At 35.6% G+C, this 16,733-nt stretch overlaps 1 protein-coding gene across 1 annotated transcript in view; it reads right to left on the bottom strand.

Moving 5' to 3' along the window:
- The window catches only part of UNC13C (unc-13 homolog C), a 228,370-nt gene extending 214,034 nt beyond the window's left edge, over nucleotides 1-14,336 (bottom strand). The window contains exons 1-6 of the mRNA XM_063345628.1: nucleotides 14,300-14,336; nucleotides 12,893-12,922; nucleotides 10,069-10,168; nucleotides 6,307-6,424; nucleotides 4,441-4,564; nucleotides 649-784 (exon numbers count right to left, since the gene is read on the bottom strand). Coding sequence (XP_063201698.1) covers nucleotides 649-784; nucleotides 4,441-4,564; nucleotides 6,307-6,424; nucleotides 10,069-10,168; nucleotides 12,893-12,922; nucleotides 14,300-14,321 — 530 coding nt within the window. The 5' untranslated portion in view covers nucleotides 14,322-14,336. The remainder of the gene's footprint in view (nucleotides 1-648; nucleotides 785-4,440; nucleotides 4,565-6,306; nucleotides 6,425-10,068; nucleotides 10,169-12,892; nucleotides 12,923-14,299) is intronic.
- Nucleotides 14,337-16,733: the final 2,397 nt, after the last annotated feature.

The following is a 16,733-nucleotide window of genomic DNA, read 5'->3' on the forward strand; positions in this document are numbered from 1 at the left end:
GGATCAGTTGACGGGCTGAGCCTCTCTTCCCCCCCCATAGGGATGCCTTTGGGTAAGACTTTGATTATACCGAGTGCTTTCTTGGGAAATTTAGAAATTTCTCTAGAGAATCTCTACCCTACATTTATAGCCAGGCTGTATTGTTTATAACTTTGTCACGCGTTTTGTATATATAACAATACTTTCATTTGCACGTGCTTTGCAGACAGTGTATTTATCACCGGCAATCCTAAGAACCTATATACCTGTTGTTTAATTAAACGGCACTTTTTAAGTATCTAGTCATTTCAGTTTCTCACTGAACGCGACCAAAGACTTGAGAATGGCCGTGCTAGTTCATGAGCACGACTAGACTGAAGGTGCAGTCCACTATTAGTGTATCCAAATCGTAATAGTTTAACACATATTAAACACAATTGGACTGACAGTGCTGAATTGGGCATCACTCAGAATTTAAACCTAGCCGCACCTAGCCTCCCACCTCGGTGAGGAGTGTTAGAATGCAAGGGGGTTTATTTTTTGCCCAAACTGCTTTGCCCCTTTCACACAACAATGTGTATCACAATGTCTTTCAGAATTTTTTTTAAAAAATTAAAAATAATCAATAAATGTTATGATACATGTGTGATATGACAAGTTAAAAAATACCTTAGTTCGCTTTCTTGTATGCCAAGACCACTTTCCATGAATGACAGACTATCATCTGTATCTTGATGTGAATGTCTTGTACTTTGGAGGGGTGTCCCTCTGGGCCAGCCTCTGCAATCTAAATCTTTGTGGGTATCTGTAGAGAAATAAAAAGCTGCTAGAAATCTTTCAGTCCATTTTACAGCAGGAACTTCTAAAAGAGAAGTACACATTAAATTAATTAATTCATTAAATACACAGTAATAGGGAATTAATCAAGGCAATTACAAAACTTTATTATAATTAAATCACTGTTTTATAAGAACAGCAGAATCAGTTACAATATCACCTTCTGATTGTTGCTCTGAAAACTTCCAAGAAGCCTAAACCAGTTACCTTTTTGTTACACAAACTTGGAAGCAATTCATTTTACGATTGAAAAATGAGCTATTGCTGGATTGGAGAGAAAATGGATCTCTAAATTTTCCAGTCCAACTTCAGTTCCTAACTGGCCATGTATTTCTAATGTGTCCATGCATAGCATTCCAAGATGTGGCGGGGTTTTGTGTTGGTTTGGGGGGTTTGTTTGTTTTTTGGTTTTGTTGTTGTCTTTTTGTATTGTAAGTAAGGAATCAGGTTTTACTTTAATTCCACTTGCTATTGGCCTAGGACTGACCTTTTTTCAAATTCTTACATCTTTCAAGAAACCTGGAAAGTCTCATCTGCAATTGCAGGTACAAAATGAGTTACTGCATAACATCTTACTCTATTCTTTGTCCTGTTAGCTTCAGTGAGAGGAAAGGGTTCATGATGCAAGCTGGTCTAGTGGGAGGTGTCCTGGCCCATGGCAGGGGGGTCGGGTTTGGAACTAGATGACCTTTAAGGTCCCTTCCAACCCTAACAATTCTATGGTTCTATGATCTGACCCTGAGCGTGAGGAAATTTTCTTCCATACTGATTAGAAGAATTTGTGTCCCCATCTCTTTCTTCCATTTTTGATGTTTCGGTTACATATTAGGAACATATTACATATCAAAGCAATTAATTTTCTTATTCCTTGGTGTATCAGTGAATTAGTATGGTGACTAATGCAGAAACAAGGATCTCATAATTGTTACCTCATACCCTCACTTTCTAATTAATGTACCTGGCGGAAAGTGATAATGAGTTGAATTTCAACCAAACCTAAGAGGTGAATACCCGCATGGCGTTTGCCAGAATTACTCATGAGGTTAAAGTCCTGTTGACTTTCAGTTAGCAAAATGAGATCTTAGTTCCGAAGTCACACAAATGGCTTTCAAAATTATAGATATTATCAACTACATTCCACTCAAGTAAAATCATCTTCAATTTCTTTAGCTTATACTCTCTATGTAAGGTATAAATGAATGTTAAGGAGCATGACATATGTCTCTAATGCTTGACTTAAGAAAAAAAAAAAATGATATCCTTTAAATTTTCTTCTGTCTTTTCTTACAAGAATGCCTAATAAATTTTATGCAAAATCATTGTATTTCATAAGAAAACCTGATTATCCTTTAGTAAACCTGACTTTTAGAAACCTTAAAAATGTTTGCAATTCGTCTGTAGTATTTATCTACAGTCTGTATTTTATTACTGTGAATTTGCTTGCAGAATTCTAAGTACATGAGAACCTTATTTTACTTAGCAGCCTTTTAATGGAGCTCAGTCTAGGTAGCAATAGTGAAATGACAACTTTGTTGCTGCAACAACTAACATTAGATGATACTTCTAGAAAAAAGCACTCAGGAATGAACTAATGATGTTAAAGCACTTCCCTGTTGCTACATGCAGTGCTTCAAGTCCAAATGAAGCCATATTGTTAAAAAGGTGTGGAAGGCAAATATTTCTACCAAATATCTGGCATTCTCAAACGGACATCTTCAGGAAACATTATTAGTAAACTGCAGTCTTCTACCTTTCCAATGTAATTTGTCATAACAAAGAGGCCGTGCTGATTCCATTAGTCAAGGACAGACTCTCAGCTGGTCACAGCTGAGCTAAGAGTCATTCAACAGAACAAGCAATCAAAATGCAACGCCTCAGTCAAACTCCAGGTAGAGGGTAAAGATAAACATGTGTCTTTCTCAGTGCCAAACACGTAAAGCTTTTGAATTCTTCCCTCTGCACAGAAAACTATAGTGTAAGAGTGACCTCTACAGGATTTCTACAGCACTCCGTGACTACAGTCTTTCAAATATGTTTGTTTGGAAACAGAATACAGGCATCAATCTACAAACCGACACTCTCATCAAGCAGCAGCCTGAAATTAGTAACAACCTGAATTTACAGCTTGTAAACACACAATGAGAGTTTCTGTAACAGATTTGCACCAGGTTTCTAGATACAGAAACTATGTAAGGAAACATTTGATACATTCTGCTGATTCAAAGGAAGTTCCAAGAATTGGACATAGAATAAATACAATTTGTACCAATTTTTCTCCTTTTATAATAGGTATTCCACTGTTACTGTACAAACTGTTGTCCTTTTCTGTCCTCTTTATAAACCACTCTTTTTTTTGTATTAACTATTCTCTTTTTGTACTTAAGGACTCAGTCTGTTTGTCATATGTACACTTTCCATCATGCTTAAAGGAAATAACATTATCTCATGAGCAAGAATAATCTAGATGGAGGCACCTGTGAATACCAAGAAAAAAGTTCTTCCATATGAATTTTTTACTCAGGCAACTGACAATTGCTTGTGGCTGGGGAAAATATACCAAACAAAAACCAGAATGTGACTATGGCTTAGGCTATCTTTTAAAACGTTTTATTGGCAAAGTACTAAATAAAAAATAATTTTTGTCAAATAAATTAATAATGATAATAAAAAAGGACGGAGGCCCTGTTGTGACTCCTAAGAATCCACAACAGTCCACAGGTACACATTCTATTTATTAACAGGAGTGTAGTCATGCAGACTACACCCAGAATCATCAGAAAGAACTAGTCTGTTCTAATCAGTATTAGCTCTATTGCCAAGTTCAGTTTCAGGGAATGAATTTCAAAAAGAACATTAAGCAGCTGAAGTGTATATTTTTGGTATGATTTCTATTCTTCCCTTTCAAAAGATAAATAATGTTTCTCATTCCCATTTCTTCATGTTTTTTACTTTTATTCTTGTATAAATTTTGGAATTAGTTTTTTAGCAATAGTTCCTTAGACTGTTTAAAGAGTAAAATATTAAGCTAATTTATCTTTGTGAACTTATCTGGTGTATTGGACCATGTCATACAGATGGACTGATAATCTTGATAAAGTCAATCTCTTTGTATTATGTCTGGAAATAATGTGAGGTAATGCATTAGTTGATGTTCAGTTTCCATTTCTACCTTCATATACACTATTTTCATACACATATACATAGTTTCCATCTTCATATGTACTATTTGTAAAGGCAGACAATGTTTGCTAACAAGATAAAAATGCTGCAAAGCCCTAGATTTTACTAAAACCCACATTGTGCAAACAGCTAGTCAAAGCTGACATGATACAGAGCTATAACACATAGGCTCTAGTAGATCGAGCCTTAAGGAAATACTTCTTTCTTTAGCTCTACAATCCACGTGTGGATGAACATTAACTAGTGAAATGGTTCATCCAGCTCCTCATGGGAAGTGGCTCTCAGTGATTCTATTATTTACCAGTATCAATTATACAAATGCTCCAGTAATGAATATGCGTTTAAGATTTTATATAAAAATTATTATTTGTTGCTGTATTTCAGGAACTTAAAGTGGAATAGAATGGTTGGAAAGCTGGAGCGAGACCTCAATCTGTAACTCACCAAATGGTAATGCAAAGTAGACATCCAGTAAGATCTCATGTGAAGTTGGTGTTTTTGTACCTTGAATCTCATTCCCATTTTTTATTACTTCAGAATGCAATGTCATCCAGGAACCTGGACCTTCCTAGGAAAAAACATTCCGAAAGTTACCTGCGTAGGATTTCTAGCATTATCCACTTTTGCCTGAATGAAGGTTCCCCTAAGTCAATATGAGTTTCTTTATGACACCAATAGGCTTGGGATCCATTCTAGACTGTTCCAACTACCGTTTATGTAAGTAGTAGTTAGGACTTTATCAAGTTTTCTCACAGACATGGAATTAGAAAGAATAAAATATTTGTTCTACGTATATACAAATATATGTATATGTACAAATATATACAAATGCACATTAAGATGGTCAGATGATTAAGATGCAAGAAATATGAATATTGAAGATTACTCTTATGAACTGAGATTTTCCAGTTCCCCTTTGAACTGGTGCCAAACAAATACATTCTAGCAAGACTGAAGCAATCAACATACGCTAATAACCAAGCCAAAAAAGAGCTTCTGAACTAATAGGTTATATCTGAGTTACAAAGCCCAGAGTAGAGCTACAGGGTTAAGAGGAGCAGGATAAATAACTAGGAAAGTTCCACAGTGGCCTAATTACAAAGGAAGGCATAGAGAGTCTGAAGAAATTAAGAAACAATCTCTACTCTTGCATCATTTGTTTGTTTAAAGTTTCAGTATTTACTGCTAAGCCACAATCTCTGTATCAGCAAGTTGTTAACTCAGTAACAGCTAGGGTAGCAGAGCAAAACAACTTGCCTTGGGGCCTGAAATGGGACTTGGCAGCTGCGACACAGAGCAACTTCTACTTTAAGCAGGAATTACTTTCTTCCCCTGCTTCCATTCTCTGAATAGGATCATTGAAATGTCAGTTCAACATATACGTGAATATTTATTAGTTCCTGTAAAGAAATGGCTGATGTTCTAGGAAGAAGTTTTCTGATTCTCTCTCCGTTAACTCATCATCCATTGTCTTTTTTATTTTTTAGAAAATTTAAAGAAGGCAAACTTAATTTTATTTGCAAAGATTAAATTCATCTTCTCGGAGTTACTTTTTTAAAAACAGACTCCAGGGACTATGTGTAGGAAAGCATATTTATGAATGGGAGAATTGTGGAGTGTCAGAATAAGATACCTCTTTTTCTGATTACAGAGAGTTTTGCAGCACTTGCAGATTGCTTCAGCATTTCCACACTCCCAGAAACTTTTCTTATTTAATTTCTAGCCTACTGAGAGCAAGCATACTCATTCTGGTGGCTAACTATGACCATGCTGGAAACATGATAACTCTTGGGATTGACCCATTTTCTCCACTCATCCTTCTCTATGCACTCATTGTACTATTAATTTCTTCCATAGCACCATAGGGCAAATTTCTGTTTTCCTCTTTGATACAATGGGCAATTCCCTCGAGAGACAAAAAAACAGTGTTGTGTCCATTTTACTATTTACCAAGGTCACACAATGAAGACCCAGGCCAGGAACCCCAATTTGAAATTCCCTCACTCTAATCACATAAACCAAACTGTCCCTGCCTCCCTAATAATTTGTGAGTGTAGATGAACTCTAACCCACTTACTGAATTATACCTGACTCAGTACGTGAGCCATTTCTCCAGGGTATACAGCTAATGCATATCAGCTGTCATTGTGAGAGTCACATGTGCATTAGGCCTCAATATTAGAGACTGAAAAAAATGACGCAGAAATATAAATTGATCAAAAATGTCATTACAGTATTTGTGGAGGCTAAGAATGAGAAATTCATTGGATTTTACTCAGTGTTCTGTATTTTCACACAAAGTCAACTTACATCCGTTGCATGTTCCACAGTTGCAAGGGGAATCCATAAAACTCCTAAAATGCTATCCCAGAGCAAGCCTTTCTTCCACAGCTCTATAATGAAGCCCTTTCCATCAGCACAGATTTCACTGAAAACAATGAATACACAAACCATTAAGCTGAAAACACAGTCTCAACTACTCAGTAATCTACCATAATAACTTGAGATAGTGACTTACAGCAGATACAGAGGTGTTTTGTTTTCAGTATACTTATGAAATGCAAAATAGCAGGTATGACACAGAAGTTAGACAAGACAAGTCTCAAGTCTTACTATTCAGGATTGCTTTTACAAACTGATGAGGACAATTCTGCTGGTAATGTGGCACAGAAGTCCTAGTTGTCAGTAGCTTTATTTTGCTACAAGACTTGGCCCTATTGGATATAACCCCAGAAGAAACCAGGATCAGGAAATGCATTTAGTTCAGCTTTAGCTTTTTCTGAGCAGCTTCTGCATATGGAATTCCTCAGTTGTCTCCTCAGCACACTGGTCTGTCTCTTCAGGACATCCCTGAAGAACCTGCATTCTCAGGTTCCACTGTAGCTACCTTGTAAGGTGCACAAGTAGTACCCTATAGCTAGCCTTTTGTCAGGTGCGTTCTTTTAGGTAAAACTGGGACCCACAAAAATGATCAGTCTTTTGAACATAAAACTCAGAGGAACATTTTCAGTGAAACAGTAAGAGTTGGCAGTGTCAGCTATGATGGCACACACTGTCAATCAACATGGACCATAAGCTAAGAATGATTTATGGGAAAAATGGGAAAAATTCCATCTTCCCTCACAAAATCTAGAAGGAAGCGCCAGACCATTTCCTAGGGGAAACTGAACAAGCTTCTTATTTTCATCATAAAGAAGACCAGGTATAAAAGATGTTTGGAGCTTGTTCCCTCCATTAGAATTGAGAAGTTGGACTACACAACAAAAATACAATGGGAAAACAGCTCTCAACTTCAAGAGTTGCAGAATCCAGGCTCTATTTCAGTTCTACTTATAGAATGCAAGCATTTTACTACTAGCTGGTCTTGACTAAAAAATACCATACCACAACCTTATTTTGCAAAAATTTTATTTTAAAATTTTGTCAGGCCATATGACTTATCCATGACATTGAAATAAAATTAAAAGAGAAGTTATTTCCTCATGGAATGTCTGCCACTCCTTTATATATTACTATAACTAGGTACAGACCAGTTCTGTAAATACGAACAACATAATAAAATAGGCATTGGTGTCCCTGCTGTGACTGGTTGTATGTAATCTCCATTTGACTTAATTTTAAGCACTAAAACTAATCTTCAACTGATTTGTGTGGTGTACTACAGTGACTTACTGTGCCTAAAGTTACCAGGAAAAGAACAAGTGAAATCTGAGAAGGGTGTCACCCCAGAGACCGGTCCTGAACTCGTCACATTGCTCTTAAAAAAAACATTGTGTTGGCTGCCTCAATATCTAATTTTCCGCTGTACTCATGCAGTGGAATAGATATAGTGAATTTTTGCTTTGTTCAGTTTCTCCCTTTACAAATATGTTATGGAAGACAGATTGTAAATTCTTACTTTGGGTATTTTTGGACCCCAACTTTAAAACCGTTGCACTGGTAGCTGAACAGTGAAACTGCATATTGAAAGCTTAAACACTATGTAATTTTTTAAATCCCACCTGGTAATAGCTGTATGTAATGGAACGGTTTGTTGGTTTTGGTTTTTTGTTTGCTTTTTTTTGTTGGTGGTTGTTGGTTTTTGGGGATTTTGTTTGGGTTTGTTTTTTTTTTTTTTTTACTGGTAGAGATTGAGAGAGAGCCCTTGAGAAAATGAAGGACCATACAAAGCCTATATAAATGTTTTTGTAAATGCCTGTTTATAATACCTTTTAAAAGTCTGCTGTGTTGTATAGTTCAGTAGGCAGTAGATGGAGCTACAGCAATCTCATAACATATTTGCTAGAAAAACAGTTTAGTATTCTTTGATAACATTTAAATTGCAAACTGAGAAAATAATCCTAATAAATTCCTCATTCCCATTCATGTAATGGAACACTCTCATTTACATATGATCAAAGGCAAAGCATTTATGTAATAGAAAAGCAAATGTTTTAAATAGTATTTTAATACATTCCTCAGGAAAATTTAGAGGATAGGTTACACATACCCACTTTAAAATATTTCTTAATTGCCTCCCGCACTAAAGGTAACAGGGTAATTGCTGATATTTAATTGATCTACTTCCTGATATACTATTACAATCCACAATCCAAAGTTTTATAGAACTATTACGTCTGGATCAGGAAAGTGCCAAAAAAAAATAATCTTGTTAATACAGTATTATCATACAGCAATGATTCCTCTACACTGAAACATGACAATCTTTTCTACAAGTCAAAGCTACAGTATAAGAATGGTATTTATAAAGGCTAGCTATTGATATTAATTTTCCTCTGCATTTTCAAAGACATACGATCCTCCTGTTTGGATAATTTAGGCTGTGGCTCTGAACAATCTGCTAGAGAAGCCTGAGAACTGGGGAGTGCGAGAGGAATTAGCCCCAGATTAAGATTAGTTTTATATGGTTAGAAGGCCAACTTTTTTTTTTTTTTTAATGACTTTGATATGTCATTACATCTAGCCATAAAATGGCACGTAAAGAAGGTATATATGTTGGCCTAACATAACAGGCCCTTCAGTCACTCAGAGTCTTCAGTTAAGCAAGCTAGTAGTCTGCTATGGTTGTCTAAGAAATCAGTTACACGACACTAAAAAAAAAATAATCCAAATTCAATTAATAAATTTAAGAAAAATTTGTGATGAAGATGAAGCCCTTAAATGAGATTAAGAGCACTGTGAAATAAAATTAATTTATGTGAAATAACTGTGAAGAAAAAAAATGGAGAAGATTTTAGAAATTCTGCTTTTAATATAGAATAAAATTAAATTTGGGGGGGTTACTTCAATCAAAACGTCAGTTTTGGCATATGTAGAGCCTATCAAAAGATTTATAGGTTTTGATAACTAGGAGTTACGGAAAAGTGATTCAAAACAATTCATTATTCTGACAAAATATTAAAATACTTGTATTTAGGAAAAAAAATTGTAAAAAGGACATTTTTCATAAAAATAACTAAAGGCAATTAAATGTTTAATTCTGTAAATATATTTCAACCAACTCTAGATCTCAGAAATAAAATGTAAGTGTTTGGACTCTCCTGACCAGTTAGGTGTACATAAGACGCTAGAGAAAAGAGAAGAACAAAGTCTGAATAAAAAGATGGAGAGTTGAGTGAAGTGGACAAAGATCTGCAGACAGAACTGAGAAACAGTAAGCGTCAATAATAAAGAAACTAACTAAATTGGCAGTTAAGTAGATAAATGAATGTATAAAATATGAGTCACACAGAAAGGAAATTGAATAAAGCAAAAATCAAGTTGTGTGATGATCAATTTGAGTTCTGCTTCTTCTCATTCCTGTAATTCCTAAAACATTACATGAAATTAAAGATACTGGAGAAAAATATTTTCTTCCCCTTATTGACTGCTGGCCTTGATCTGCAATGTGGCTTGAAAAATTAATTTTTGTTCTGTTCACTAGAGCTAGCCTGGCACCTTTTCTCTGAGCTGAGTACTTTTTCCTTGCTTTTGCAGTCTGTAAGTGGTCTCAGATGTTATTAATTGCTCTAAACTACATAAATACAGCAAAGACACAACAAAACCAATTTATAAGAATTCCCCATTACTTACAACATGAAGTCCTGTTCCCAACAAGGTTCACTTCCCCTTCTGTCTATTGTAGTGCTTTTTAAATTTTGGACTTTTAAAACAACATAGGTTTTGAATGCATCTGAAAAAGAAATAATCAGCACATTAAAACCCACTTTATTTCTTCCTAAAGCTGGAAATATTCAACCCCACAGTAGCAGGGTTTTAACTCGTACTCCATACAAAACATTCAAAGGTGTGGTTCAAATACTTGGATTTGAACAAGGAAATTATTATTAATTCTAATGGGATTATGACAGGAAAATCCCTCCCCATCACAGGTGGGAAAGAACATAATCCTAAACGCGAGCAAATATTTGAAGGCTCAGCTTCCAGGCATGGCTTCTTAGATTATTTTTCAATCTCCCTGACAGATCCTGCTTGAAACCAGTACGTACTCCCTTTCTGCAAATTAGGATTTGTTTGTCTTTCAATTGGTATGATAATATTGGGGACTGGGCTTTTATGTCCAATTAAGGCAAGGGCACAGACTTGTAACATGTAATTCAGTCTTGTCTTCGTGTGTGAATCTAGTTCTGCAGCAGCAAAATGGGTTTCATATGCAGTCCCAAATGACTCAAACGTTTTTGTATGTGTCTTTGTAAATGCACAGTATGAGTATTCATAAAATTGGACCTAATCAGCAAAAAGAATAAAATTTTAAAAATTTCACAGTGCTTGAAAATATCACTGACAGAAAAAAAAAAGGCAAAAGAACTAAGGGAAAGCTCTACCCTTTAGGGCCTCATACAGGAATCTAAGGCAGCAAAAGGCATACTGCATCATCCCAACGAATTTGGCTGTTTGGAAAAGCTTCTTAGTTTGCATGCGTGTAACACATCCTTTATTAGCCTCCAGCATCCTACATAAGGATCAACATCGACATATGGTTAAAGAGACTTTTTTTTTTTTTTTTAAATAGAACTACTGCCAAATATACATATGAGATGTAGCCAAGAACAGAAGTAATTTTTGAGCTGCCTGTACTGCCACAGGTCAATCAACCAGCCCTAGTTGGAGGGAAGCTGTCATTGTGTACAATGGGCTCTTGAATAGGTTGTATCAAATTACACTGCCATTAACAAAAAGTGTGAGGGAGAAGAGTTAGCTCTGTACATCCTGTATGTAGATCTTATTGATCAGGACCGATGATAATGTTTGACAAAAGGACTAAAGGATGTTATGTAATGGGAACTATTTTTTTTCAATAAACAAAATCAACAGTAATCAATGTTATCTATTTATTTTCTATAATTCAGTGCACCAGTCTTCTCAAACATGTCTTTGTTCTTACACTGAAAAAACTTGACAAAGTCAATACAGATTTAGAAGTCTGGTGACATATTTGTGAGAAATGGTGTCAACAATGCATGATTCACATACCATCCTATTGCTCATTCTGTGTAACTGAGGCAAACAAAACACAGAATCTGCAAATTATTTTGTAGCTGCAAAATTTGTTTGTAGTTCAGAGGCTTGCAACTCAAGATTTGAAAATTTTTCAAAAGAACACTCCATTAAACCACTTTGGCTGAAAAATAGCAACCTACTGTGTTTAACTCCAGCCATTTTGAGCATCCACATCTGTATCTACATTTACATAAAAAAAATACAGCAACCAAAAATAAAAGATAACCACAGGAGAATCACGGAGTTGAGAAACGTGCAGATATCTCAATACTGCTCTCAGTCACCACCTACATAATTTTTCTGCCCAAGAAAACATAGCCAGTTATCAGAGAATACACCATGCAAACCTTATTGCCATTACTTATGGCATTAACAAGTCTTCAACAGCATTCAAAGGAAAATTAAAATTAGTTAACTTTTATCAAATAATTCTGTTTGACAATCACCTTTTGTAAATTATCACCTCTTTTGAGTACCAACAAAATACAAGATTTGCTGAACCCTGCAGAACGTTTTTCTGATTGCATTAGGATTTCAATGAAAGAAAGATGATTCTGAGTCTATACTTCATATGCATACTTCACAGCCTACTGTGAAGAATGACCACAGAGGGTTAGAAGAATCATGTTCCCAGAAACCAGATTAACCTGTGCTAGTTCAGGTTATCTTTCTTTAACCCAGATAACTTTAAACAATTTGCAGAGGTTGCTTAAATGTATTAGCCAGACATCTACTGGCAAATTTTGCTGCATTAATTAGGTTGTATAACAGCTTCTCCTGAGAACTGGTAATTACAAAGATCTCAAAGGCCTTACATTTATAGTCTACTTATGTGTGAGAAATCTCTGGCTGAGTTTGGACTTTCTTTCCACTCTGGCTAAATCTTGGTCCTGGGGGCAGACTTACAGAGCCCTGGGCAGCTTGGTTTTTGATATTTATTGCCTAGGGCCTATACGTGATCTCTATAACTGTTTATCAGTATCTCCCATCTGCATTTCCTCACTGGGAAAATTCAGACACCATCTTGTCCCTGCCCTAGTGAAGCTAAAATCCTGCACTCTCTTTATATAAAAATAGTTTCTCTTGACCGATGACCCATTTTGGTCATCAAATTATGTAAAAATTCTTTTTAGTGTAAATATCCTTTAAATACCACTGGTTTGAGAAACAATAACAATTAATAACTGAAAAATACAGACTGTCCGAGGCCACCATCTTGTTATTTTGATCTTTAAGATAAATGTATATTTTTTAATTCTTTCCTCATTCATTTTGTACCAAACTCTTGATAAAATGTAGGCAAGTAGTCACGGGTTTAAGTTATTCTTTAGTGTGATACATGCATGCCCAAGGAATGAAAATTTAAAGCAGAAATTAAAAAGGAAATCAGACTTACCAGCTGCTTTATCCAACCTTCCTTTTTTCACTATATATAAAAAAAGAATTGATTATATGCAGATAATACTTTAATAATGCTTGCCAACAAAGTTTGTAAAAAAAAAAACAAAACCAAAAAGCAAACAAACAAAAAACCTAAGGGATTTCTGTGGTATAGAAAACCTCAATCAAAAATTAAAACAAGTACTCTTAAAAAACTGTAAGCACCTTCATGGCAAGATAATATGCTTACTTGGAATTCTTTGGAAAAGAAAACATACAGAAAGTCTTTGCAGCTTACAGAAACCTAGTAAACCCGTAACAAACAAACAAACATCCTTTGTGTTGGATACAGCACAAAAGGGAGAATGGAGAGCAGGTGACCAGGGAGCGTAGCATACTATCCATCACCTCATAATGCTAGTTTAAAATTCTTCTCAATAATAGTCACAGAAGGCTCACAGACTTCATATAATCTAAAGTAAAGTATCATATTACAAAGAATCTTTTATTACATTGTATTTAGTCTTCCTATTAGAAAAGACATACTGCAGTAAACACCTTACCAAGTAAAAAGTGAACATTTCAAAACCTGACTTTATTCAATAGCCTTAAGTGCTACACTGTGGTATCACTTCCATTAATGAAAAATGCCCTGAAGCTAATAAGACTGTGATTTAGATATTCATCATAATTATGAAAATCTAACCAGTTCATCATTTTGTATCGTGCCTGACTACTAAAGTCATTGAATTTAGACTTTTAAACAATATAATTAAATATTCTTTACATTTTCCTGACATATCGATGACAGTTCAGTTCAATTTGAATGAAACATGACTGCAGACCTACAAAAATTTAACCCGCTCTTAAGAATATACTCATGTATATCATACATTTCATTACTATACTTAGGACCTAGTAATTGTTAATAAAACAAAACGTTGAGTCCACAACTTTACACCTCAAAGGTTCCCAAAAGCTTACCATCATTCTCCGAGTCCCTTCCCACTTGCCTAACTTCACCCACAATTCTTTTCCTTATTCTTGCTTTCATCTATCCCTAAACATCCCTAAGTATTCTATGGAATTGCATCATATTTGCAGAATGTCTATCTGACAGCCTGGATAATTCCATCATGTCTCACACTGAGAAAGCTTTCACTTTCAGTGCAAATGGGGAGAGGCCAAACTGTCGCTGAGCCACAAGCAGAGTCCAAACACTGCAGCAGTTCAGCTGCACAGCAAGAGTGCAGAATTTACACACTGCACTTACGTGAATTCCCTTAAAGGAAGTACTTCAAGAAATATTCCCATTGACTTAAATGAGCAATGCACATCTGCAGTTTATGAAGTTGCTATATATAACCACCTACTAAATATTTGTCACATTGGTGAAGGAGCTTGCGTGATAAGAAAAACCTACCTTTTACAGAGAGAAGTTCCATTCCAGTAGAAAAATATTTTAAAGAACATAAATCAAAATTAATTTTTATATATATTTTTTTACAATCGGGGAAAAAATTAGTTTGGCTTGAAGACTAAATTACTCCTTTTCTCCTGTTTCCTCACTGCAAGTATTTGCACTTTTCCTGCATGCTCCTCCCATGTTTCACATGGAGAAAAGCCAGCCAATTGATGGAGCAGTGAAAGACCAACAATAAATTCTTTCTGCCTCTATACACACTCTTGAGATGGAAAAGGAAAGGAGAAATACTACAACTGTTTGCTCACCCTCATTTCCTCAACTTTTATCTGTTGTATGCAGCTGTCTAGTCTAAACACATTTTTGAATGCCAACTTTGCCAGCAATAACAATCCTCAGTGCAACTACTTTGTTAAGAACATACTTTGATTTTTGCATTTCACAGTTTTCCACTTGCAAAGCATCTGAAGTGGAATACAGAAGGTTTAAGTTTTTATTTTTTTTTAAACACAGATTGACATACTAAGAACTCTTATTTTACTCTATTACCTATAGCTAAGCATAAGTAGCCTTAATTTTCTAAAATAAAGTATGAATAAATATTGCAAAGAAATACAAGCTGAATTTTAATATACTTCATGAATTTCTAATTATATTGCAGCACTTTGTTGGATTCTCATGCAATGTTAAAATATTTTAAAACAATACTCAGAACACTGATATCATGCAAAGTGGTGTTTATGACTACTTGTTCAGATGAATACTGGGGTTTATTTTTTTAGTTTTCAGTAGTGGTCAACAGTGTATATATATCCACATAATGTAATATTTTACTTTTTAAATTTTTCAGTCTCCATCTACTATAATTGTAGCCTTTGGTCTTAGCATCTTTGGAGCAGAGGGGAATGCATATGCCTTCTGAATTCAGGAGTGGCTGCCTGCAGTTCCAAAGAACTGCATCTGGATGATGGTCACACCTCAAAAGAGAGGTGAGAGCTCAGACTGTTTAGCCTGAATAAGAGAAAACTTGGGGAGGTGTGGTGGATTTATCAAAGTTTATAAATACCTGATGGGAGGGTGTAAACAAGACCAACTCTTCTCATGGTTGCCTAATAACAGGTGAAGAGGCAATGGGCACAAATTGACACTCAAAGTTTCATCTGAACCAAGAAAACTCATTTTTACCGTGAGGGTAGTTTAACACTGAGGATGTGGAGTCTTTATCCTTGGAAATACTCAAAACCTGACTGGACACAACCCTGGGCAACTTTCTCTTGCTGACCCTGTTTTTAAGCAAGGATGTTGGACTAGATCTTGAGACATTCCTTCCTTGTGATTCTGTGCTAGCGTGAAAGGTCAAAAATCTGCTAAGGGTGACATTGAAGAAAATTTCGTGCAGCATTTCATGAAAGTCTACAGTCACTCTACATATGTGTAGTCTTGATTTCCACCCCGCTCCCAGGAACGTCTAGCACTTCTGTTGATCTAGGATCATGCTACTATGTCATAATGTGAAGTTGTTAAGATACGACTTTTTGTCTTGTGTTTTAGATTCATATATTTGCATATCTCTCTTCTGAACAAATATTTATTCTGAACAAATCTCCCCAAATCTCCCACAGCAGTCTTATAGTCTTAGAGCCACGTTTCCACCTTATGCAAGCAATGGCGTTCCACTGAAGTTAACCTTGCAAGTCTGGGACATACTGTCTGAGAATCTGATCCCAAGTGTGCATTTGGGTCAAATGAAAAAAATATTTACTTGGAACAAGAATCTAATCACTGCTGACTTAAGGTTCAGTAAATACAGTCCACGGTAAGCCTTAGCATGAGTCAAAGTTACACAGCTGCATCTCCGTATCCTTCTGAAATTGTGCCAACTTTCTTCTTCTTCCTTTCTCCCACTCACCTTCCCAGTATTGGGGCTCTTCATGTGGAATACTGATTTTCTCCTTGAATCCTTGGATTCCAGCAGAAACAGCAGTCGTTGTGGTTTATTTACTGTGATGTCATGATTATTTCTTACATATGCAACTGGGAAAGATTTTATGACTTTACAGTAGAAAATATGCAGACAATACTTGAACACAGGGAGAAGGTCACTGTGGACTGAAAACAGGGCACATGCAAATGCTCTTTCATTTGGAAAAAGCACATATTATATTTAATAAAAGAATAATGAAAAGTACTGAGCTGGAACAAGCTGTCAAGATGGTGTTTGGCTAAAGGGCATACAAGTAGAAGCTGCAGTACAACATGCATGTTTCGCAAACTGAGAATTTCAGTACCTCAAGTAATTACGCTATTACTTAGTCATGCCTTCTGCAATGTTTTCCCTTTTCCATATTACCATTTCTTATTTAATGCCTGATACTACATTTCAGTCCTATAAGTTAACTCCAATTAAAAGGTCCCAACATTGCAGATCTATATG

The sequence above is a fragment of the Chroicocephalus ridibundus genome, chromosome 9 (genome assembly GCF_963924245.1).
Source record: "Chroicocephalus ridibundus chromosome 9, bChrRid1.1, whole genome shotgun sequence".
Taxonomy (NCBI): domain Eukaryota; kingdom Metazoa; phylum Chordata; class Aves; order Charadriiformes; family Laridae; genus Chroicocephalus; species Chroicocephalus ridibundus.